The sequence below is a fragment of the Panthera pardus genome, unplaced genomic scaffold (assembly GCF_024362965.1).
Source record: "Panthera pardus isolate Hobbes unplaced genomic scaffold, ASM2436296v1 HiC_scaffold_20, whole genome shotgun sequence".
Classification (NCBI taxonomy): domain Eukaryota; kingdom Metazoa; phylum Chordata; class Mammalia; order Carnivora; family Felidae; genus Panthera; species Panthera pardus.
The window spans coordinates 30,682,393-30,708,420 of NW_026526766.1; the positions used below are offsets into that span (position 1 = coordinate 30,682,393).

At 37.2% G+C, this 26,028-nt stretch overlaps 1 protein-coding gene across 1 annotated transcript in view; it reads left to right on the forward strand.

Moving 5' to 3' along the window:
• LOC109251643 (zinc finger protein 658B-like) overlaps positions 1 to 20,172 on the forward strand; it is a 65,317-nt gene extending 45,145 nt beyond the window's left edge. Inside the window, 3 exon segments of the mRNA XM_053907871.1 lie at positions 1,599 to 1,694; positions 14,268 to 17,202; positions 17,204 to 20,172. Coding sequence (XP_053763846.1) covers positions 1,599 to 1,694; positions 14,268 to 17,202; positions 17,204 to 17,555 — 3,383 coding nt within the window. The 3' untranslated portion in view covers positions 17,556 to 20,172.
• Positions 20,173 to 26,028: the final 5,856 nt, after the last annotated feature.

Consider the following 26,028-nt stretch of genomic DNA (forward strand, 5'->3'; position numbering starts at 1 on the left):
TCATATGAGTGAAGTCATATGATATTTGTCTTTCTCTAATTTAGCTTGGCATAATACCCTCTAGGTCCAGCCACGTAGTTGCAAATGGCAAGATTTCATTCTTTTTGATTGCCGAGTAATACTCCATTGTGTGTGTGTGTGTGTGTGTGTGTGTGTGTGTGTGTGTGTGTGTGTGTATATATATATATATATATTACCACATCTTCTATATCCATTCATCCATTGATGGACGTTTGGGCTCTTTCCATACTTTAGCTATTGTTGATGGGGCTGCTATAAACATAGGGGTGCATGTGCCCCTTTGAAACAGCATCCCTGTATCCCTTGAATAAATACCTAGGAGTGCAATTGCTGGGTCATAGGGTAGTTCTATTTTTAATTTTTTGAGGAACCTCCATACTGTTTTCCAGAGTGGCTGCACCAGTTTGCAGTCCCACCAGCAGTGCAAAAGATGCTCTTTCTCCACATCCTCGCCAACATCTGCTGTTGCCAGAATTGTTGATGATAGCCATTCTGACAGTGTGAAGTGGTATCTCATTGTGGTTTTGATTTGTATTTCCCTGATGATGAGTGATGTTGAGCTTTTTTTCATTTGTCGGTTGGCCATCTGGATGTCTTCTTTGGAGAAGTGTCTATTTATGTCTTTTGCCCATTTCTTCACTGGGTTATTTGTTTTTTGGGTGTTGAGTTTGCTAAGTTCTTTATAGATTTTGGATACTAACGCTTTATCTGGTATGTCATTTGCAAATATCTTCTCCCATTCCATTGGTTGCCTTTAGTTTTGCTGATTGTTTCCTTCGCTGTGCAGAAACCTTTTATTTGGATGACGTCCCAATAGTTCACTTTTGCCTTTGTTTCCCTTGCCTCTGGAGACATGTTAAGAAGTTGCTGCAGCCAGGATCAAAGAGGTTTTTGCCTGCTTTCTCCTCGAGGATTTTGGCTTCCTTTCTTAAATTTAGGTCTTTCATCCATTTTGAATTTATTTTTGTGTATGATGTAAGAAAGTGGTCCTATTCTACTTCTTTCTAATAATTATTTTCCAACCTCAGGTAGTTTCCACATGCATCTTCAAATTAGTACTCATTCAAAGATGGAAGGAGGGATCCTTTTGTAGATGTCCATAGCTCTTTCTCATTGCGGCTGATTTTCATTCTGTGTTCAAACTTACTGGGCTGTGATATGTGGTAGTCATTGCATTCATGTCATTCTTCCCCTTTTCTCATGAATTACTGATCTGTACTGCCTATTGTCCTGTGTCTAAAAGTTTCAAATATTTTTTATTGCTTTTGAGTTGTTTCATGTGGGGGAGGGTAAGTTGGTTTCTTTTATTCTATCATGCCCATAATTAGAAATCTCCATTTGATTTTCTGAAGCCTATAAATGTGGGTTATTATTAGAATTTAATGTTATTTAGGCTTGTGATTTAGGAATTTAAGGAGGTCTTTTTCAAGCATCTGAAAATATTTTTTTACTTCCCTAAAGAAAGGGTCAGGTGGGTAGCATTATTGTGCCACTTGTAAAGCTGCACCTTCCTTCACATTCAAAATCATCAAAGCCCTTACAGTGAATCCATGTCCTAAAATATTTCCCATTTACAGGATATTGCTTTATAAAACCAGAAGTAATCTTCAGGTTGGAACAAGGAGAAGACCCATGGTTATTAGAGGATGAATTTCTAAACAGAAGTTACCTGGGTGAGTTTTGGAGTACTGGCAAAAGGTATTCCTGGAAAACTAAATCCAGAATGAGAATAGTTAACAGTGAGCACCTTTGGAATTTCAGAAATGAGTAGATCCAGTAAAATGTGGGTGCAGAGGGTGTAACATAAGGGATACATGTGATTATTTTCATTTGTTCATATTTTATACTAGGCAACAGGGTATATTCATTTATACATGACAAGTCAAGTGATTTATATTTAACCAGTGCAAAGTTAAATACTAAGTAAGATTATAGAAGTAACTAAAGTGGAAGATTTAAAGGATGGGAAGAGAGGGGATATACTGATTTGATCAGTGGTTGTGTAGTAGGAAATCACTAGGTATTGCCTAATTAATAAATAAGAATTGCATGAGATTTATAATTATAATTTAAGTTCTATAAATGAACTGTAAATGCAAAAATATGACCTTTCTTATTAGATGGAAAACAGTTAATTGTACACAGAAGAGACTTATCACTGAAAATATTTTTTATAAAATAAATATGTATACATTAACATGTAAACAGCATAATATAAAGTTAGATGAATGTGTCTGTCATATCACTGTACATAGGCTAAGGTTAATCTGTTAGGAAAAAATGGTATGGGATGCCTGAGTGGTTCAGTCGGTTAAGGGTCCAACTCTTGATTTTGGCTCAGGTCATGATCTCCTGGTTCGTGGGATCAAGCCCACGTTGGGCTCTGTGTTGAAGGTGTGGAGCCTGCTTGGGATTCTCTCTTTCCCTTTCTGCCCCTCCCCATGCGCATGCATGCATGTGCGCCCTCTCTCTCAAATAAATAAACGTTAAAAACAAAAAGAAAAAATGGTATGAGATAGTATCAAAGAGAAATACCTAAAAAGAATTTAGAATGTTTATAACATGAAACAATATCAAGGCAATATACATAAAATATAATACAGGCTTAAGTTATAGGACTACTGGAAAGGTTTTGATTCACTTAAAATTTCATACAGTAATAAAAGAAACACTTTAATAAAGCTAAGTAAGTTAATGTAGAGAGGAGATGCCAAGGCTGCAAATACCTGTGTGCCAATTAAATTATAAAGATTCATAAAACAAAACTGAAAGAGATATGAGGAGAAATAGGAACACATTAAATGTAATAGGCCTATATGTACTGTTCTGATTTCATAACATAAAATTGACAGCAACTGAGATTCTAGAACATGAGTTAGTAAATCATGTTCCTTATGCTAAATCCACCTATTTGCCTGCAATTTTTGCAAATAAGCTATTTGTTGTGTATTGTTTTGTCTGCTGTTGTGGTACAACAAAATGACTGAGAAGTTGTGACTGAGATCATGTGGCCCACAATGACTAATATATTTACCGTCCAACCCTTTATAGAGAAAGTTTGTTGACCCTACTCCAGAAGATATAAATAGCATGTTTTATGACATGAGTCTAATACATATTTATATATATCTTTCAAACTCTGTACTCTGAAATCATAGACCTTCTTTGAAGTGTCAGTGGAATAACTAAACATTTTGTGTCAAAAGGAAACAGTAAATTCTGCAAAGTGAAAGTAGCAGTTTATTTAAATTTTTTTTTTAAATTTTAGAGACTGAGTAGGGGAGAGGGGCAGAGGAAGAGAGAGAGAGAATCTTAAGCAGGCTGCACACTCAGCATGGAGCCTGACACGAGGCTCGATCCCATGACACTGGGATCGTGACCTGAGCCAAAATCAAGAGTTGGACACTCAACTGACTGAGCCACCTTGGCACCACAAAGTAACAGTTTAACTGCACTAGAAATTGTAGACAATATAAGACAAATTAAAATCCATTTGAAAACAACAACAAAAAAATACATATATAGTTTTAAAAAAATCTATTTGATCAAGTGATTTTTAAAATCAAAATTATAAAGGTATAAAATTCAGTGTATTTGTGAACCAATGTCCACAGGTCTCCAAGAACTCAGAAAAGTTGCTATATTCAAGCTTATAGTTTATACTTGTTCTGAATAATAGTAATTCATGATAGCTGCACTTTCGATTTCGTGGAGGAAAACTTTATTAATTATAAGGGAAGGCGAATATAAATAATTAAACAATTATAGTAAACATAAAGAGGGAGAGAAGTATAGAGAACAAAGGGCTGCTACATGAAATCAGGTACTCACAACATCCAACCTTCTGGCTGGGGAAGCCCTGTGGTGGACAGCCCGGTTGGAGTCCGGATTGAGGGTCCTGGGTGGAGCATCCTCAATGCTGGATGAGGGTCCTGGAGGAGCATCCTCCACCTCAGATGAGACTTCACCTCACTATTCCCCCCAGGGCAGTATATATACTATCTGTGATTTATAGTTAGTCATTAAGTTTGCCTAAGTGCACACCTGAGTAGGCTGTTACTTTGTTTCTCTTATCTTTTCTCACAATCTTAGGAGCCTGGTGGCAGCATATTTCTCTTCCCTCCCTGATCCATTCTAGGGGGTCAGCCTGGTCTGGCTCAGGGAGGTGAAGCAAGTTAATCCCTCTTGGCATCAGGAACAGAAGGGCCAGTTCTGATCCTGAGGGCAGATACAGAGAACAAGCCAACTAAGCCTCCCATGATTGTGTGTGTGTGTGGCTCTGGGCACAAATGCATGACAAGTCCCACAAACAATTTATATACAGAACAATACTACAGCAAAAAGTTACAGATAAAATCAGCAAAGGTGAAAGGCACATAGGGCAGAATCAGAGAGGGAATAGATGCAAACCTCATTTTCTTCTCCCTGTGAAGTTGTGTGAACAGTAGTTAATTCTGCCAACAGTGACATGTGACAGCATACTGAGGTATTGTTAACCAGGGAAGTTTACCCAACCTTTAGTATCCAAGGGTTTTATTGGGGGTCAGGCATGTAGGCTTGGAGTGACCTTGGTTACTTAGGCTCCAGCCCTTCCAGAGGTATACTGATACGGCTAGCCTTAGGTCCCAACTATAAATCATATTGTGAGTCTGAACTTTTTGATGTGGTCCAAGCCCCCAAAGTATATAAAGATACTCTTATCATGCAGGGCTTGTAGGTTATTTTCCAGGAGTTGGTCAAAGGCCAGTCATTTCTTTGAAATGTGCAGGGTTTGAACACCCCAAGCCTGCTGAGTTAACCCTTTATTGCACAGAACTTTTAGGCTATGGGTATAGCATTGCTTAATAGAAAATTCAAAGAATAAGAATTTTGAGAAGACTAAGCAAAGCAGAAGTAATGTATTTAAAAATAACAATTGGAAAAGTATAATGGCATAAATGAAATAGGCTAAAACATGATTCTTAGTATAAAAAGAATTAAATAAAATCCGAGCAGTAGTTAGCTTATGCTGGGAAAAGGAGAGAAAGCATTATTTGGCAAGTTGCAGTGCAAACATATTTAGAAATTAGGCTGTGCAAATATTGAAATTTTTAAAACTTAGAGCAACATGAAATAAAACAGATAAAATAGGTATATCATGTTCATACATTGGAAGACCTTTAAACTGTTTTATTCTAACCAATTTGTTTAAACACAGGATGGTGTAAGATCTTTTCTAATAGGTATTAAAGAGTTGTAAATCTGTTGTAACTGGTATAGAGTGGCACTGGTGTGTAGATAATTATGGACCTTTGAAAGAGAATAGACAACACAGAAGCAATTGCATATTTTAAGGACAACTATTTATGAAAAGTGTGACAGTGGCATTTTGTCCCAGCTTTATATCCTTCCACAAAAGTCACTTTTGAGTGGACTGAATCTGAATTGTATGAGGCAAAACTAAATAATTTAGAAATACAGGAGAAAATTTTTATTATTCTGTGTAGGGAAAATTTAAAACCAAAAAAACATTGAATATATGGGAAAAGACATAAACTGTATTAAAATTCAGAATTTCTTGACATCATAAAAAGCATTAAAAGAGAAACCACACTGTAGCAGAATCTGTACGTGGAACCAAGGCAGGGCTAATATTCAGATAAGAAGATATTCTGCAAACCTTTGAGGAAAAAGGCAGGCAACCCAACAGAAAAATGGGTATAAGACTTAATAAGGAACTTCCCAGGTAGAAATCCAAATGTTAAGTAATGGGGAAACTATTTTACCTACACCTCGTCAATTGTGAAAGAAACGCAAATGAAATGCAGTGTGCTACAGCTATGCGTTTATTTATAAGACTGGCAGAAATTCCAGGTTTGGGAGTATTGGGAGTCAGTGAGAAGGTGAAATATCAAAGTACCTTCTCTACTGCTGTGCACTTGAAATTGGTGCAATCACTTTTTTTTTTTTTTAAGGTTTTAACAATTTTAGGTTCACAGCAAAATTGAAAAAGAAGGTACAGATATTTCTCATATGCCTCCTGCCCCCACATAAGTGTAACCACTTTTTAAAACATATTTCATTGGGGTATAGTTGACATATAATATTAAATTAGTTTCCAGGTACAATCACTTCTGTAATGGATGGACCTTTGTTCCTAGCTATATTCTCTTGAGAAAGTGTGTTTCTGTGCTCTAGGAAGAATGTGAGGATTTTTTCCCCCTGTAATGAAAAGCAAATACCCAGGAACAGATGACTGAAGAAGTAAGTTGTAAATAAATTACATAAATAGGGAATTTTCCAAGTTATAGCTCCAAGCAAGTACATGAATGAATCTCACAGTTTTGAACAAAAGAATTAATGATTCCATTTATGTAAAGTTAATTTTTTTTAGAGTTGCACATACATGTAAGTGTATACAGAAATGTGAGGAAATGATTTTTGTTGAATATTTGAGGGAAATGAGTTGTCTCGAAATGTGAAGGAAGTTGTGCCCAGGAAAGAATATGTGAGGTCTCTGGGAGCCAGGCAGCTTATATACCATGCACTAGAGAGTGGTTGTATAGGAATTCATGTATGTCATCAGTTAACTTATACTGAAGAGATTTATGTGTATTTGTTTTAGTTTTCATTTTTTGAAGGTTAGAAAGAGACAAAGTAATGTGTGGGGGATACTTGCTATATATATTCCTCACAGATTCGTTTGTTTCTATAAAAGTTCAGATCTGGTCATTTGCTTTCTTAGTATGAACCTTCATGACCCTGTTTATAATGGCATTCTTCATCTCAAGCACTTCATACCTCTCCTTGTTTTATTTTTCTTCTATGCACTTATCAACTCTTCCTATTTCTGAAATCATATCTGAAAATCTCCACTTACCTGTACTATTTGACATTGTCATAAGGGTTGCTTCTTTTTCCCATACATTTTCTGCTTTCTGTGATGGTAGTAATCATGATTCCTGAAATCATTCCTCTTTGGTTTTAATCCCACTTTTGTCTGTGCTTCTCTAAGAGCTTATTCACATTTGCTGGCCTGTTTAAAAGTTATTATCTTTAGTGCTTCAAATATAATGAGGCATGGAATAGGTATTTCCTATATCCATAAATGGATGTTTATGAGTAAACAGATTTTGATTCCCAGTTTCTTTCTCCTCCTATGGCACATAAACCTAGGGTTTACATAATACTTAATATATGAAATTTGAAGTACTTACATTTTAGTGACTGTCAAATTACGAACCCCTCTTGTATTTCTTTGTTGCCTGCCACAATGTCAGGGCTTAAGCCAGTCTCCTAAGTGTTATCCATCCATGTGACATGCTTCCACACACCACTTTTCATCATCATATGTTTTTTCTGTACAGGTTCTTAAATAAATTCATTAATTTTTAGCATCTGTCTCTGAACAGTCTGTCTTATTTCTGCTCTTCTTCCCTTCATGCCTTGTCCTTTCCCATAATTTAAGCCTTTTTGCTTAATCCTGATGACTTTGCCCCACCTCAGGGCAGCTGTACTTCTGTGTCGGGGATTTGGATTCTTTGTTCTCAGAATGGCCAAACAAAATCTAATTTTTCCCTCACAATTCAAAAATCCTTGTCTTTTTCCACTTCTTTCATAATATTTGGTCCTACTGTCCTGCTTGCATAACTTCTTCCATAAGTTTTGTCCTACTCTCACGCTCTCATGTTTTTCCTACTATCCTCCTATCAGGAAATCACTTTCAATTTCTGAATTGACTATCTCTGTCATCCTCATACTGATCTTTCAGCACTTCCCAACATTGTAGTTTTCCTTTGTACTTAATCTTTTCATATTCTCACTGCCTATGACATTACCCAAAACTATAGCTCTGCTCTATAACACCTCGATTATTCTTATTCCTAGTTCAAGTTAATTGTTACATAATGCATCAAGTTCATCTTGCTCCGAAGTGACCAAATAACCTATGTGGCACATAAACATAGGGTTTACATAATACTTAACATATGAAATGTAAAGCAGTTACTTTTAGTGACTATTAAATTATGAACCCCTCTTGTATTTTTTCTGTTGCCTGCCATGATGTCAGGGCTTACACAATCCAGTCTCCTAAGTATTATCCATCCATGTGACATTCTTCTACATGTCACTTTTCATCATTATGTTTTTTCCATACAAGTTCTTAAATAAACTCATTAAATTGCTTAGCATGCCTGACCCAAAGTTAAGATCCCTCTCTCTCTCTTGTTTTCATTACTGCACATTGTAAGTTTTGGGTAAGATGCCTTCTTCTATAAAATGATCATGCAACATTTTAGTTTACTTTAATTTCTCCTTTTTGTAATCTTCCAAAGAGCACTTTTCCCTGCCTAGAAATCCACTAAAAAGATTTATTCTTCTATACTCTAGTATGTAATATAAATAAATACTTTACAATTGCATAGTGGACTAACTCCAAAACCAGATAGAGGAGAGGTATTTCATATTGATGCATACTGAAAGCACTATCCCAAATGCAGATGCCCAAGTTAGGTTTTTGTTCCCCTATCAGTTATATATAATTAACATGTAATTATTTAGTTACATGTAATTACTTATTCTGCTGTATCTTGGGTTACCAGTCTCATGAAATTGTGCTTTTTTGGTTTTTTTTTTTGAGAGGAGAAAGTGTCAGTGGGGGAAAGGGGCAGAGGGAGAGAGAGAATCTTAAGCAGGCTCCACGGGAAGTGTGGAGCCTGATTTGGGGCTCAGTCTCACGACCATGAGATCATGACCTGAGCCCAGATCAAGAGTTGGATGCTTAACTGACTGAGCCACCCAGGTGCCCAGAGATTGTGTGCTTCTTAACTAGAAAAAATATATAAATTCTTACTCAGTGTACCTTAATGACCTGAAAGTTTTCTAAATGATGTAAGCTCAAAAGCATGTTTGTAAAAGTCTTCTCACTGAGGTGTCAGTAGTTTGACTCACTTAGCACAGTCTTTTTCCTGAGCTCCAAGATTGTCCTTTGTTGATGGCGCAAACTCTTCTGGCCTAGCTTATAGCAGAGCTTTCGAGCAAGCATCAGAGTTAAACAGAAACCACCTTTACATATCAGAATTGTAATGGCTGTGGCTAATTTGTTACTAATTTTCAAATGGGAAAAGTCTGATGTAGGTTCGTAATAAGAATAATGCACTGACAAGGAAATTTGATTATTTCTGTGATAGAAAAACCTAATAAAGCTATTTTTAAAGAACAGTTTAAGGCAAAATTTCTTTAATGACAGTGTAATAAGCCTTTTTACAAAGAAGTATTACATTTGATTCATTAAAATGCATGAATAAAATTTTATAGAGGGAAATCTTGTCATATAGCAATAATCCTGAGACATAATACATCAATAATATACCATTAATGTATATGAATATCAAGTAAAGAGATTCAGTAAGTCTGGAGTAGAGCTCAGGGAAGTAAGTCTGAAATCCATTCCCAGTTGAAAATTACTGACCTGAAAGATACTAGAGGTGTAAATAAGTAAAATTTTGGCCAAGGAAACATTGAAAATCATAACAAATAACTGACCATTCTATACTTTTATTGACTAATATTATGGAAAGTATTGTCAGCACTCTGATAAACATAGGAAAACTTGTTAGAAGTTTCTGTTTAATTTTCTGTGAATGTTTTGAACAGTGAAGGCATTGACAGATCTATACAAATTTATTTTGCATACAATTTCCAAAATATTTGTATTAATAATATTTTACATGTTCAAATTCAACACAAAGCAGGGTGAGCATCTCTTCTGATTTGTCTGTCTTTCCATGGAACTCTTGAAATAGTAACACATTAAAGAAACCTGATTAATTCTAGTATTTCTTTAATTTTTATTTGAAATAATGTAGATCAGAGGAAGTAGCAAAAATAGTGCAAATACTTAGGGTACCCTTCAACCACCTTCCTCCAGTGGTGACATCCTGGTAGCTGTAGTAGAGTATCAAAACCAGGAAACTAATGTTGGTACATTATTGCTAATGTACACACACACACAGCTCTGTGCAGTTATAGCCCACGCATAGGTTTATGTAACTGCCACCACAGTTAAGATACAAAATTGTGAACATTACCATAAAAGAACGCTGGTGCTACCTTTTTGTATTCACACTCCCCCACCCCACCCCCCAAGTGGTTGCCTTTGTCTCCCCTGGTAACCACTAATCTCTCTATTTCTATAGTTTTGCCATTTCAAGAAATAAATGGAATCATGCATCATATAACATTTTGAGATTTGCTTTTTTGTACCAACCATAATCCATTTGAAATTTAAATTATTCCATGTATCAATTTCTTTTTTATTAAAAAAAATTTTTTTTAATGTTTACTTATTTTTGAGAGAGAGAGACAGAGCATGAACAGGGGAGGGGCAGAGAGAGAGGGAGACACGGAATGTGAAGCAGGCTCCAGGCTCTGAGGTGTTAGCACAGACCCTGATGCAGGACTTGAACTCACAAACCGTGAGATCATGACCTGAGCCAGTCAGATGCTTAACCAACTGAAACACCCAGGAATCCCTACAGGAACACAATCTTAAAGTTGAATTTCTTGAATTGGAAGTCAGATGCTTAACCGACTGAGCCACCCATGTGCCCCCCCCCCCCATGTATCAATTTCATTCTTTTTTAAGTCTGAGTAGTACTCCATTGTATGATGTGCCAAAGTTTCTTCATTTATTAACCCATGGAAGGATACTTGGGTTGTTTCCAGTATTTCTCTGTTATAAATAAGGCAGCTGTGGGTATTTGTATGTATATTTTTTGTGTGAACGTAATTTTCATTTCTCCGGGATAAGTACCCAAAAGTTGCAATTTCAGGCTCATGGGGTAGGCACATTTTTAATTTAAAAAGATATTGCCACTGATTTTCTGGAGAGGCAGTACCATTTACATTCTTAACATCACGGTGTGAGATACATTTTTTTTCTGAATCATCACCAGCATTTGCTATTATTTCTATTTTTTATCTGTTTCAGTAGGTTTATAGTGATATCTTATTGTGATATCTTGTGTAGTGAAATTTAGTTTCTGCTTCCCTAATGGCTAATAATGTTGGATGACTATTTATGTGCTTGTGTGCTATATGTATATCCTTCTTTAGTGAAATACCTGTTCTGTCTTTTGTCCGTTATAAAATGGACTTGTTGGATATGTGGCTTGCAAATATTTTCTGTAGGTCTTTCATAGTACAAACATTTTTCATTTTGATGAAATCCTATTTAATGCATTTCTTTTAGAATGGATTATTATTTCTTCTAAGAACTCCTTGCCTAGCCCTGGGTCTCAAACTTTTTCTTTTTTTTTCCTCTCAAAAGTTTTATAGTTTTATGCTTTACATTTAAATCCATATTAATATTTTTGCCTATGGATGTCCGGTTGTTTACCATTTGTTGAAAAAAAACTGTCCTTTCATTGAATTGCTTTTATACCTTAGTCAAAAATCCATGGACTGTGTTGGTCAGATTTTTGGTTTTCTTTCTTTTTTTTTTTTAATATATGAAATTTATTGTCAAATTGGTTTCCATACAACACCCAGTGCTCATCCCAAAAGATGCCCTCTTCAATGCCCATCACCTACCCTCCCCTCCCTCCCACCCCCCATCAACCCTCAGTTTGTTCTCAGTTTTTAACAGTCTCTTATGCTTTGGCTGTCTCCCACTCTAACCTCTTTTTTTTTCTTTCCTTCCCCTCCCCCATGGTCTTCTGTTAAGTTTCTCAGGATCCACATAAGAGTGAAACCATATGGTATCTGTCTTTCTCTGTATGGCTTATTACACTTAGCATCACACTCTCCAGTTCCATCCACGTTGCTACAAAAGGCCATATTTAGATTTTTGGTTTTCTTTTCTGTTTTCATTGATCTATGTTTACATTTCCTTGTCAGTACCACACTCTTGATTACTGTAGCTACTTAATAAGGCCTAACATATCATAGACTTTATTCTTCTTTGACAAAATTTTTTCAGCTATTGTGGTTTCTTTGCCTTTTTATATATAGTTTAGAACAAGATTATCTATATCTATATATATATATATAACGAATCTTGCTGGAATTTTGGTAGGATGTGCATTAAATGTATAGAACAATTTGGGGGAAATTTTCTTTAGTAGATTGACTCTTATAGTCCACAACAAAGCTTGTTTCTCCATTTATTTAGATCTTTTTAGATCTAAGGTTAGATCTTTATGTAGATTTCTTTCATTAGTGTTTTGTGACTTTCAGTACACAGATCCTGTATGTGGTATTTTAAGTTTATACCTAGGTAATTTTTTTTCTCTTTTTTTTAAATTTTCTTTTTTATTTTTTAAAATTTACATCCAAATTAGTTAGCATATAGTGCAACAATAATTTCAGGAGTAGATTCCTTAGTGCCCCTTACCCTTTTCGCCCACCCCCCCCCCACATCCCCTCCAGTAACCCTCAGTTTGTTCTCCATATTTATGAGTGTCTTCTGTTTTGTCCCCCTCCCTGTTTTTATATTATTTTTGTTCCCCTTCCCTTATGGTCATATGTTTTGTATCTTAAAGTCCTCATATGCGTGAAGTCATATGATTTTTGTCTTTCTCTGACTAATTTCACTTAGTATAATACCCTCCAGTTCCATCGATGTAGTTGCACATGGCAAGATTTCATTCTTTTTGATTGCCGAGTAATACTCCATTGTATATCTATACCACCTCTTCTTTATCCATTCATCCATTGAGGGACATTTGGGCTCTTTCCATACTTTGGCTATCGTTGATAGTGCTGTTATAAACATGGGGGTGCATGTGTCCCTTTGAAATGGCACACCTGTATCCCGTGGATAAATGCCTAGTAGTGCAATTGCTGGGTCGTGGGGTAGTTCTGTTTTTAATTTTTTGAGGAACCTCCATACTGTTTTCCAGAGTGGCTTGCACCAGCTTGCATTCCCAACCTAGGTAATTTTTAGATTTGACTATACAAATATATTTTATATTTTTCCCTGAAGGATATCTAGATTAAGACTCATGCAAAGTCAGAAATGTGGTGTAAATTAGGAAAGAAGGTAAGTGTAAGATTGTTTTTTGAGTTTCCCTCCCTAAGTGGGGGAAGATAGCCTGACGAGACATTGCTGAAAATATTCTGGTCTTATAGAATTGTAGAGTGATAGTTTCAACTTCTTAAGTATATGCAGGTAGTGTAAAATTTTGTTTTCTAGAAAGATACCTCTTAACTCTTTCATTCTCCTCACCCTCCCACCCCCCTCACCATCCCCAGGTAGTGGGCTCTGGACCATCTTAGGTTTAGCAGAGGCCTGACATTACATAGAGTATGGGTAGCAGGATGGTTATAGTCAAATATATACAGTATTTTTTAATGATAGGTAAATATAATAGATATTTCCATAATTTAAGGGAGCAGGTTGAAATGTGATTCTTAAGGTTCTCACAGTTGGTAGACCAGATATGTTGAAAAGTACATAGAAAGCTGAGTTAAATATGGGACAAGGTTAAAACTAGTTTCAAGAACATGAGTGTGCACGTGAAAAGGTGAAACTTTGGATTTGGTATCAATAAAGGTTTACTTTTGAACAAACTAATACAAACCAAAATACCAGAACGTTGAGTCTAATCCAGGTGAAAACATGTCTTCCTCCAGTCTCTTTTACACTTTATATTGGGCATTTATGGTTTTGAGAATAAGGAGAGGAGATATTTGTGCCATGAATTCTTGGTGTTTATATGTGGAATGGAAATAGGGTCCCTCCAAATGGAAGCATGTTACATAATGAGTGTCCCTCCATTTTAATCTATATATTTGATAGTATAAGAAATAGATTCTGATGGTGGCCTTAATTCATACCCTCTCTCTGCTGGAACCCTTATGAAACCCTTGGGCATGATTTTTTAAATTCTCAGTTTGAATTCATTCTCCTCTTGATTTTCCTGTTGCTAGTAACCAACTCTCTTAAAACCCTTACATTCCCAATTCATCATTCCTTTTGTTTATACCCACTTCTCTTCCCAAGTTTGAAAGTTATATAATCTAAATGCCAAATCCTTATGATATTCACTTCCAGATTCTCTCCCCACTCCTTTTCCACTACAGTGGAATCTCTCCCTGAAGGAAAGTGAATATAGTTAATATGTACTGTATTGTATACTGTGTTGTTGGGAGACTTAGCCGGAAACAAAAATGTCAATAACTTAATAGGGCATTTGTATATAAGTCCTTTTTATATAAAAATTTTAAGTTTCATAAGGAATTTTTAACTTTCTCATTTTTAGGAGACTGCCAACTTGGTCTTTTAGAGAAGAGCCAGGAAAGCCAACACAAATATTTCTGTCAAGTCTTATTCAACAACAAGAAAACATTAACTACAGAGCAAGATAAAATTTCAGGAAAACTAGTTCATCAGGGCATAGACATTTTTCCTTCAAGAAAAATGCTCTCTAAATGTGACACTGATGTTCCTACATGCTTGGATCTCTATCTTTTGACCCCATATAGTTACTCAACCAAAGAGGCTTATGAGTTTAATGCATCTTCTTTCAATACTAGCAATGAGAGAACGAATAGTGGAGAGAAATATTTTGATTACAATCAAGATTTGCAAGTGTTTAGTCATGTGGAGGAACTTATTCAGGATCAGACTTTTCAGATTTTGGGGCAGTCTTTTGAACATAATGAACATGATAATGCTTTCCATGATAAGGCAACTTCCATTAAATGTAAGAGTGCCCACATACAAGAGGGATCTTATAAATTTGGAAAAAACTTATGTGATAAATCAAACATTGTCTCTCCAAATATTCACATAGAGAAGAGTCATTCTGAATTTGATGAAGATGCATGTATTAAAACCGGGAACAGTTTTAGTAAGGTTACTCCACTTCAGAGAACTGAAACAGGAGAGAAAACTTTAGGTCAAAAAGCACATTTCAGAGAATATCAGAGAACTCACACAGGAGTGAAATCCTTTGAATGTGGAAAAAACTTAAACCACAATTTAGCAATTACAGTGCAAGAGAGGACTCCCACAATAGAGACATCTTGTGATAATGACACTTATAGGGAAACTTTCAGTTCTCAGTCGGCTTTCAGTCTACATCAGAGAATTCCCAGAAGACAAAAACAGTATGAGAGCAATGAATGTCAAGAATCTTTCTCTAGAAGTTCATCCCTCATTGTACATCAAAGAACTCCCACAAGTGAGAAGCCCTATGAATGTAATGAATGTGGGACAGCTTTTTCCAGGAAATCATCCCTAGTAGGGCATCAGAGAAAACACAGAGCAGGGAAACCCTATGAATGTAAAGGATGCAGGAAAGCTTTTACCTATATGGCATGCCTCAGAGTGCATCAGACAATTCACACAGGGGAGAAACCCTATGAATGTAATGAATGTGGGAAAACTTTCACCCAGAAGTCAAGCCTTGGAATAGATCAGAGAACTCACACAGGAGAGAAACTCTATGAATGTAATGAATGTGGGAAGTCTTTGGCCTACCAACAACACTTCAGAGGACATCAGAGAATTCATGCAGTGGAGAAATCCTATGGATGTATTAAATCGGGTAAAACTTTGAGCCATAAGGCAAGCCTTGGAATGCATCAGAGAACTCACACAGGGGAAAATCTATATGAATGTAATGAATGTGGGAAAACTTTCACCTGCATGTCGCACCTTAGAAGACATGAGAGAACTCATACAGGGAGGAAGCCCTATCGATGTATAGAATGTGGGAAAACTTTCCTCTGGGAGAAAATCCTGAAGATACATTGGAGAATTCACACAGGGGAGAAACCTTATGCATGTAATGAATGTGGGAGAGCTTTTACCTACATGTCACAACTCAGAGCACATCAGAAAAAGCACACAGGGCAGAAACCCCATGAATGTAATGAGTGTGGGAAGGCTTTCACCCGGAGGTCAAGCCTTGCAATACATCAGAGAACTCACACAGGGGAGAAACCCTATGAATGTAATGAATGTGGGAAAGCTTACAGTTGGAAGTCTAGCCTTGAACTACATCAGAGAACTCACACAGGGGAGAAGCCCTATGAATGTAATGAATGTCAGAAAGCTTTCACCCAGAAGTCAAGCCTTGTAATACATCGGAAAAGTCACACAGGGGAAAAACCCTATAAATGTAATGAGTGTGGGAAAGCTTACACCTGGAAGTCAAGTCTTGCACTACATCAGAGAACTCACACAGCAGACAGACTCCACAAATGTAATGAATGTGGGAAAGCTTTCACCTGCATGTCACGCCTCCGAGGACATCAGAAAATCCACACAGGAGAGAAACCCTATGAATGTATAGAATGTGGGAAAACCTTCCTCTGGAAGTCATTCCTGAGAATACATCAGAGAATTCACACAGGTGAGAAACCCTATGAATGTAATGTATGTCGGAAAGCTTATACCTGGAAGTCAAACCTTGAACTACATCAGAGAACTCACACAGGGGAGAAGCCCCATGAATGTAATCACTGTGGGAAGACTTTCACCCAGAAGTCAAGCCTTATAATACATCAGAGAACTCACACAGGAGAGAAACCCTATGAATGTAATGAATGTGGAAAAGCTTACACCTGCATGTCACGCCTCAGAGGACATCAGAGAATTCACACAGGGGAGAAACTTTATGAGTGTATTGAATGTGGTAAAACTTTCATCTGGAAGTCAATCCTGAGAATGCACTGGAGGAGGCATACACAGGAGAAGCCATACGAATGTAATGAATGTGGGAAAGCTTTCACGTACAAACACCACTTTAGAATACATCAGAGAATTCACACTGGGGAGAAACCCTATAAATGTAATGAGTGTGGGAAAGCTTACACCCAGAAGTCAAGCCTTATAATACATCAGAGAAATCACACCGGGGAAAAACCCCATGAATGTAATGAATGTGGGAAAGCTTTCACCTGCATGTCACGCCTCCGAGGACATCAGAAAATCCACACAACGAAGAAACCCTATAAATGTATAGAATGTGGGAAAACATTCCTCTGGAAGTCATTGCTGAGAACACATCAGAGGAGGCATACACAGGAGAAGTCCTATGAATGTAATGAGTGTGGGAAAGGTTATACCTGGAAGTCAAGCCTTGAACTACATCAGAGAACTCACACAGGTGAGAAACCTCATGAATGTAATGACTGTGGGAAGACTTTCACCCAGAAGTCAAGCCTTATAATACATCAAAGAAGTCACAGGGGAAAAACCATATGAATGTAACGAATGTGGAAAAGCTTACACCTGCGTGTCACGCCTCAGAGGACATCAGAGAATTCACACAGGGGAGAAACTCAATGAATGTATTGAATGTGGTAAAATTTTTGTCTGGAAGTCCGTCCTCAGAATGCACTTAAGGAGGCATACACAGGAGAAGCCATATGAATGTAATGGATGTGGGAGAGCTTTCACCTACAAACACTACTTGAGAATACATCAGAGAACTCACACAGGGGAGAAACCCTATGAATGTGTTGAGTGTGAGAAGAGTTTTGTTCGGAAATCGGTCCTCATAGCACATCAGAGAATGCATGCAAGGAAGAAATGCTGAATGTAATTAACGTGAGAAAGCTTTCATTTCCAATTTAACTTTCTAACCTTATGAGAAACCTCATTCTCAGAAATGAGTCTCAACTTAATGAAAGCATTAGAAAACTCCAAAAGGCGAGAAGTCTGATAAATGTGGTAATGTGGGAAGATTTTCAGTGGGTTGTCAGATGTAAAAAGCTAAGATGAAGAAAAATAGCTTTACTTTCAGGTTCAGTGGCTGGGCCTATGTAAATTTAAAGACATTAACAGGAAAAGAAAGTTTATTTCATAAACACATGGAGGGATCTCACAGAAATCAAATGAAAACCCGAAAGAAGTGGTCAGACCTGGAAGCTTATATACCACTTTAACAAAAGAGCAATACATTTGCAAAGAAGTGTCCAGACAAAGGAAACGGGTTTTGAGCTTTTAGTGATGGTAAATTGTGGGAAAGTAAATATATGGGAAATGAATGGAACACAAAGGTTATTTCAGTAAGGTGTGTTTATGCAGATATTGGTGCTATCTCTTTTCTTTTGGGAGACGGGATGGGGAACACCTTCATAAAAAGAAATTTATGCCCTGCCTTTAGGTGGATAGGGGGAGAGCGAGAATTTTTTGCGTTTACAGTTTTTAAGTTGCTTTTGGTTCAAAATAATACATATGCCAAAGTGGCATGTTTTGGGGGGGGTATATTCTGATCCCCTTCATCACATGGGAGAAACCATATAATTGTGATGGATGTAGGGAAGATTTCCACCAGCAGTTGACCATCAGGGTCAGAAAACTCATGGAATTGATCATATGAATGTAATGAATTTAGAAATACTTTCATCCAGACAAAATATTATATTACATCAGATAATTTAAACAATATAAACAGCCCTGTAAATGTCTTGGAATGCTTTCAGCCAGAAATCATACTTTTGAGAACATCAGAGAGAACTCAGAGGTTGAAAGTGTAAAGATGATGTATGCAGGGAGATTTTTCAGCCGCAAGTCAGGGCTAAGAAAAGATAGAACTGAAAGGGGCTAAAACTTATTAAGCTAATGAACATGGATGCTCCTCAGGAAGTTCCTCACTATTCATAAGAGAACTGTCTTACTCTGTTGAGGCAGCTGTCAGAAAAATATCCTAGACTGGGTGGCATAAATAGCAAGCATTTATTTTTGCTAGTTCTAGAAACTGGAAAGGCAAAGGTCAAGGTGCTTGTAGATTTTGTTGTCTGGTGAGGATCCACTTCTTGGTTCACAGATGGCCATGTTTTGTCCTCATGAGGAGGAAGGGAGCACTTTGGGACCTCTTATAAAGGACACAAATGCTGTTCACGAGGACTTTGCTCTCATTACTACCATCTTTCAAGGGCCTCCACTTCAAAATACCAGCACATTGGGGATTAGGTTTGAACATAGGAAATTTGGAAAAACACATATATTCAGTCTAGAGCAACAGCTTACACTGGAAGGAGACTTGAAATGTACATATAGTTTTTCAGCCACCAAGTATATAGACCTTGTTGGACATTAGGAAATTCTCTGGGGGAAAGAGCCACTGGAGGTAATGAATGTAGGAAACACTGTTAATTCAACTCTCAGTAAACTTCCATTGTGGAGAAATGCAGGAAGTAATAATGTGAAAGGTTTTTTTTTTGTCAAAAGATTGAATCTCACTAAGAGAATGAAGAAAATCTAGAAGGTAATAAATGTGTGATAACTTCAGCCAAAAGCCACCTTTCTCTGGACAACAAAATGCATTGAGTGGTAGAGACCTAATAGTATATTACCCAGATGAAAAATCTTATGAAGGTAATGGATTTGGGAAATCAGTCTACAATAAATTCTATGTAGTAGAATGTGGATGCTGGTGTTAAAATAAATCCTGTCGTAGACTCTGGGTCTGGAGTTCTCTCTTGTCCAGCAAGAGAGTGGACACAGGATTAAAATGTGAGAGAGGCTAACGTCCGGGAGGAGACAACCCCAAGTAAGGGCCTTTTGCTCTATTTTTATGAGGGTCAGAAGGCTTATAAGTGTGCACAGAGAAACAATGAAACCGTGGATTAACTCAAGGACACGAGGGAAAAGAGGGTATTAAAGATATGCAGTGTTAGGGGTTTGGGTCAACACAAAACAAAGTCCTGGTGCTGGACAGATGGTTGTTCACAGCAGGCATGTGGCGCCACATCTGTTTATCTTAGCTAGCTTAGGGGATAAGACAGATAAAGTATGCTACCTCAGGGTCAATAAGGCACCTTTTTTTTTTTTTTTTTTTTTGCTAATTAGCTCCTCTCTGGGCACCTTCACCCTGCTATGGTCTATAGCCCTGTTTACCTATTTTGGTCCTTTCTTCCTGTGAAAACCGCTTTCTGCTATTGTACTAAGTTGGGGGTGCTTCTGCCCTGAATACCTAAGCTTGTTTACCTAAGATTACCTAAACATTGTGGAGGTTTTCATTCTGAGATTTACTGTTTCTATACCTTTCTATGTCCTATCCTGGGGGCCTTTGCCCTGTTTACCTAATCTTGTTTACCTTATCTTGGATGTGTTCATCCTGTGGCTATTTCTTTATGCCTTGTTAACCCATTGGTGCAAGCTCAGGGAATTCCTAAGCTTATTCCCCACAAAATCCCATGAAAGACATCTTCATCCTTTATATTCTGTGCGGTCTCCTGTCTCTACACTGAAGATGGAAGAGTGCTACCACGTGGAAGGAAGTGGGCTCAAGAATTGCTGTGCAGAGGGGCGCCTGGGTGGCTCAGTCAGTTAAGTGTCCAACTTTGGCTCAGGTCATGATCTCATGGTTGATGAGTTTGAGCCCCACATAGGACTCTGTGCTGACAACTCAGGGTCTGGAGCATGCTTCAGATTCTGTGTTTCCCATCCCCCCCTCCCCCCCACCCATGCTCTTGCTCTTTGTCTTCAAAAAGGAATAAATGTTAAAAAAAATTAAGAAAAATTGCCTTTGCTAGCAGTCTGACTTTTGTAAGGAAGAAAAAAACCTCTGTGTTGTTTGTAACTCACATATGCTAGACATCTCAGCTAACACGGGCTATGAATATGACCGTTTGAAAAGTGCAAGTTGGTATGTATCAGAAAAGCCATATGGGAGGAACTGGCAATATCCTGAATGACCATTAGCTATTAACCACAACTCTTGATTATTGCCAAGTAAATAATAGGATTTGTTTCCTGTTTCTTTTTGATTATATTATATACCTTTTGTAGTACTAGGAGTGTTCAGGATATCTCAGTACTTTGTACCAGGAATCACATGCTGCTGATTAGTCCCATTCATACTGATTGGATAATATGGTTAATGTAGTATCTTCCTTGTTTCCACAAAACTCATTTTATCCTTTAATATCTTGTGAGATGATACATTCAGGCTATACAAATATCCTCTTAGTTTCACTCATTAAGCATTTATTTCTGATGTTGCCCAAATCAATTATTACTATAGTTGCAAAAACATGAAATTTTTTCCCCATTATTCCTCTGCATATCATGGTATGGAAATTTTTTGTTTTTTACAATTTTTTATTTATGTCTGTATACTCAGATTCTTCATTTGGTAAATTATAATCTTTAACTCTTGTTACTGACATATTTATTTATTTTATGCTCAAATTATCTGAGATAAGGCCAGCAGAATTTCATTCAAATTAGCTCTTGTGTCCTTTGATATGTTTCTAATGTCATTTTGCTTTTTCAAACCACTCTTTTACTCCTTCTGATCATGATAACGTTTAAGCTTTGTAATAGTTTACATTATATATAGGCCAAGTCCTTTATTCATTTTATCCACCCAAATCTTAAGGTTTTCTAAAATACTTAGAATTTTAAGCCATCTTTAAACAGATTTTAGAATTCTGATTGGAATAGCATTTAATTTCATGTCAGGTACCCACGAGACATAACCAAGTCAACCAGTTGGTTTAGTTTTGTTCCTGACAAACCCAGAAACAGTCCTAATGATACGAGGTCAGTTCTTTCCTGCTTTTCCTTTTTGTGAGCACATGTCCAGAGGATGCTCCCCAACACCACTTCATGCACTAGAGAATGTTATCAGCCCTAAGCATTAATGATTCTTCATACCATATGGATCTTTTTTTAAGTTTTTTTTTTTTTAAAGTGTTTATTTTTTAGAGCATGAGCAGGGGAGGTACAGAGAGAGAGAGGGAGATACATAATTGGAAGCAGGCTCCAGTCTCTGAACTGTCAGCAGAGAGCCTGATGCAGGACTCCAACCCACAGATCATGAGATCATGACCTGAGCCAAAGTCAGACACTTAACTGACTGAGCCACCCATGCACCCCCATATGGATCTCTTTTTTTTTTTTTCTGTCTCTATAAATTGTTCCAACAAATGGTACATTCACCTGGGGATCCTGGTGAGATAAAATTTTGTTTATCTGCTTTTATATCATTTTCTTAGTACTGTAGGCACATAAACCTATTTACAGGTTTTTGCACTGTTGAATGCAATGATATGCTTGAAGAGCATTCTCAGCTTTTCAGTGCTCACCCAGGTAACCATTTCCATGTGTGCCTGGTTGAATTACTACGAGTTTCCTGCCTGTTAAATTGACTGTAGGTAACCAGGACACCAGGCAACCCAGCTATATAACCCACCTAGAAGGAAGGAATCTGGGGTGTGTTGCCAAGGTAGATGGCAGCTGCTTCTTTTTCAGGCTTAGGCTCCTCTGCTAGAATCTTGAATGGGAGGCCACGGTGAGTACATCTTCAGTATAAGGTAAGTAGGTGAATTGCAAATATATATGTGAAACTACTTATATGTGGTTAGCACCAACATGCTTTAGGAAGCTCGAAACAACCATTGAAGACCTGTTCTCTGTGTGTCAGTGTGTGTTAAGGATGCAGGCAATGATGCCAAGGATCTGTTTGCAAATAAACGTGGATCCTTGGCCTAGGGTTGATGTGAGTATATGCAGGCTAAAGTTCCATGAGGTTTAGCAGATACTATCTTTTGGTTGAGAGCTAAACAATGGTATCAGATGTGTAGTACTGAGAGATGTAGGCATTTGGGGCCATACGTTGTTGAGGAGCACCTTGAGCATTCAGTGAAAATCATGTCTGAGGAGTTGGACTATATCCTAGAACAGCCTCAACAAACAGGTCTATGGGTCAAGTCTGGTTCGATTGCCTGTTTTTGTACAACTTACAGGCTAAGAATGGTTTTATATTATTACATAATGCAAAAAAAATTAAATGGATTTTTTTTACAGGTGAAATGATGTTAAAAATTGTTTTTTTTATTTTAAAGTTTTATTGAAAAGCATCTTAATTTGCTTATTTGTCTGGCTACTTTCTTTCACACTACAACAGCAGTTTAATAGTTGCAACATAGAGACTTTCATTGTGGCACTTGGGTTGCTTCACATTACTGCTCAAAGTATTAGAAATCCCAGCATTGCAGTTATAACCTGGCAGCATTTTGTGTTTCACTTTAAGTGCCATATTGCAAAATTTTAAAAAGTTACTGGTGAATATCATGTCAAAATAAAAGATGAAAAATTGACTTTTAAAGTACAGTGGGATGTAGGTTTTGTTGAACTGGTTGTCAGTGCTTTTAGAAATGAAAGTAGTGACATTCTAGATGTGTTCAAAGTGTACTATGTGCATACGTAGTACATAGGCATAGGCATTATACAAAGCCCTCATCAGAATACTCCCATCTCACAGGTAAGCAATTGTCATGAAAGAAGATTTTAAACAGAGCATTTCATTGCCTAATTCTCATGGTAAAGAAGAAAAAGTGGTTGCTGTTAAACCAAGTTTTCAATAGCTTGGTTATTAGCCAGGAAAGGGAAACTTCAGTAATGATGAATTAATTAGATTGTATGTGATTGCAGCAGTTGAATTTGCAAATCCAGAGAAAAACTTAAGATTCTTAAGATTCTCTTTTGGTGATGATACATACCTTAAGAGTTGAGGACAGTGGGAGCAACATTAACAGTAAAGAAACATCAGATATTTTAGGTGCCTTTCCTTGGCTGTTGGTGAAACCAACAGTTGATTACCAGTACTGCTCTGTTGCTGTTTATTCAAGGTATCGATTTAACTCTGAAGAATTAACCTCTATGAACAGTCTGTGTAGAACAAAAACAGTTGAAAATATTTTAAAACAAGTTGTGAAAACACTCAACCTGAACAGGAATCTGCCAGGATGAGTAACAACTGATGGTGGTAAAAATATGTGAAGAGCAGGAAAAGGTGTAGTTGGGGAAGTTTAGAAACTGTATTCACTTCCTTTAAAAAAAAATTATGTTTATTTGGTTTTGAGAGACAGAGTGCAAGCCCGGGAGGGGCAGACAGAGAGGGAGACAGAATCTGAAGCAGGCTCCAGTCTCCGAGCTGTCAGCACAGAGCCTGTCATGGGGCTTGAACTCAACAAACCATGAGATCATAACCTGAACTGAAGTCAGACTGAGCCACTCAGGTGCCTCACCTCTTTTTTTTTTTTTTTAAGTTTATTTATTTTTGAGAGAGAGGGGGAAGGGCAGAGGGAGAGAGAATCCCAAGCAGGTTCTGTATTACCAGTGCAGAGCCTGATGTGGTGCTCTATCCCATGTACCATGAGATCATGACCTGAGCTGAAATCCAGTCAGATGCTTAACTGAGTCACCCGGGTGCCCCAGAAACCTTATTCATTTCTATTCATCAAAAGGTACATTGCCAAAAGTATTTTAATATGTCAAGTTAATGAATTGTGTGAACAGTAAAACTTCACTTACTCTCACGGACTTAATGAGATCCATGAATTTTTTTCAGAACTAGAAGCTGAATATTTTGACTTGAACTACCACCACAGATTGCCAATGATTTAGTAGCAGTAAATACTGTGAATTTTTTTTGAGCTCATATCCATGATTAAAATTTTTCTGAACAAGAAAAATGGCCCTTAGCACTGTTAATAGACTGTGCATATTTTTGCAAATTAGCTTTTGCCACAGACTTGATTTCTCTGGATTTAAGTTAGAAGGTAAAACAGTACTTCTGTGTGAAGTACTGTGGTAGTCATTTCAACAACGAGTCATAAATAATATCCAAACACTATATACTGTGTAGTCAACAAATAAGATCTCCATTCCCACATTTTCCAGAATCAAACTATTCTAATAGCATTTTTTTTTTTTTACTTTAATGCAAGTATGAAGAAAAGTTCCTTACTTAAAAATGTATTCAGTTCTTGGGGCTCCTGGGTGGCTCAGTGGGTTAAGTGTCCAACTTTGGCTCTGGTCATGGTGTCACTGTCCGTGGGCTCAAGCCCTGCATCAGACTCTGTGCTGACAGCTGAGAGCCTGGAGCCTGCTTTGGATTCTGTGTCTCCCTCTCTCTCTGCCCCTCTCCTGCTTATGCTCTGTCTCTCTCTCTCAAAAATTAATAAACATTTTTAAAAAATTTATTCAGTTCTGTATATTTGAGGAACTGCTATCTAATATTGGAAGTGATTATTCTGCAATATAATAACCTCTTGAGAGGCAAATATCTAGAGAAATCTCAGACAATTCTGTAATACTTTTCCTAGTAATAAATATGCTCAGTCAAAAGCAGTACTCAGTATTTGTTTGTATGTATCTGTGTGGACAGACCGTTTTAAAGATGAAATATATAAAATCTCATTACAGATCGGCATTAAGTGAACATTTGCAATTTTGATAGAACAGTAACTTTGAACTCTAATCTTAGAATTTAATTCTCATTAGTAGACCTGTATTGCATAAAGTTGTACTTATTTTTAAACTTAGAATTTCATGACTATCAATTTTGGCTAAATTTTTTCTCATTAAGGATCTGTGTAATAGCCTTCACTTTGGCTCTTCACAACATCTAAAATATGTACTATTTTACTCCTTGCAGAAAAGAAAAATGCTCAGATGCTACCCTAGTGAAAGGAACTGAAGTCAGAATTGAGTGTTGTAGACCATAATAGAATTAATGTGTTCCAGACCACACTAGACATAATGATACAGAAGTAACAGGTCTGACAGATCCAGTTGGGTTCACTGGTAGTCAAATTGCTGGCCTGAACAAAACTCAAATGTTATATATTGGAAGTCAGCATAATCCAGTGGAGTGAGTTGAATAGTGTCTCCCCAAATTTGATGTCCATTTAGAACCTCTATGGAGGTTCCATAAACTCTATGGAAATAGAGTCTGTGGGTGTAATTAAGGTAAGGTTTGAGATGAGATTATATTGGATTAGGTTGAATCCTAAATCCTCATGAGAAACAGACCAGGACATGCCAGGACACTGAAGACAGGAAGAGAGAGGCAGTGATGTGTCTGCAAATGGAGGAGTACTGGCATCCACCAGAAGCTAGAAGAAGAAAGGAAGGATCCTATAATCTTGAGTGTGGCCCTGCTGACACCTTGATTTTTAAATTTCTGTTTTAGGCCACAAAGTTTGTGGTAATTTGTTAAAGCAGCCCTAGGAATTTACCCCATCTACAGTCTCCATGACATATTATGTAAA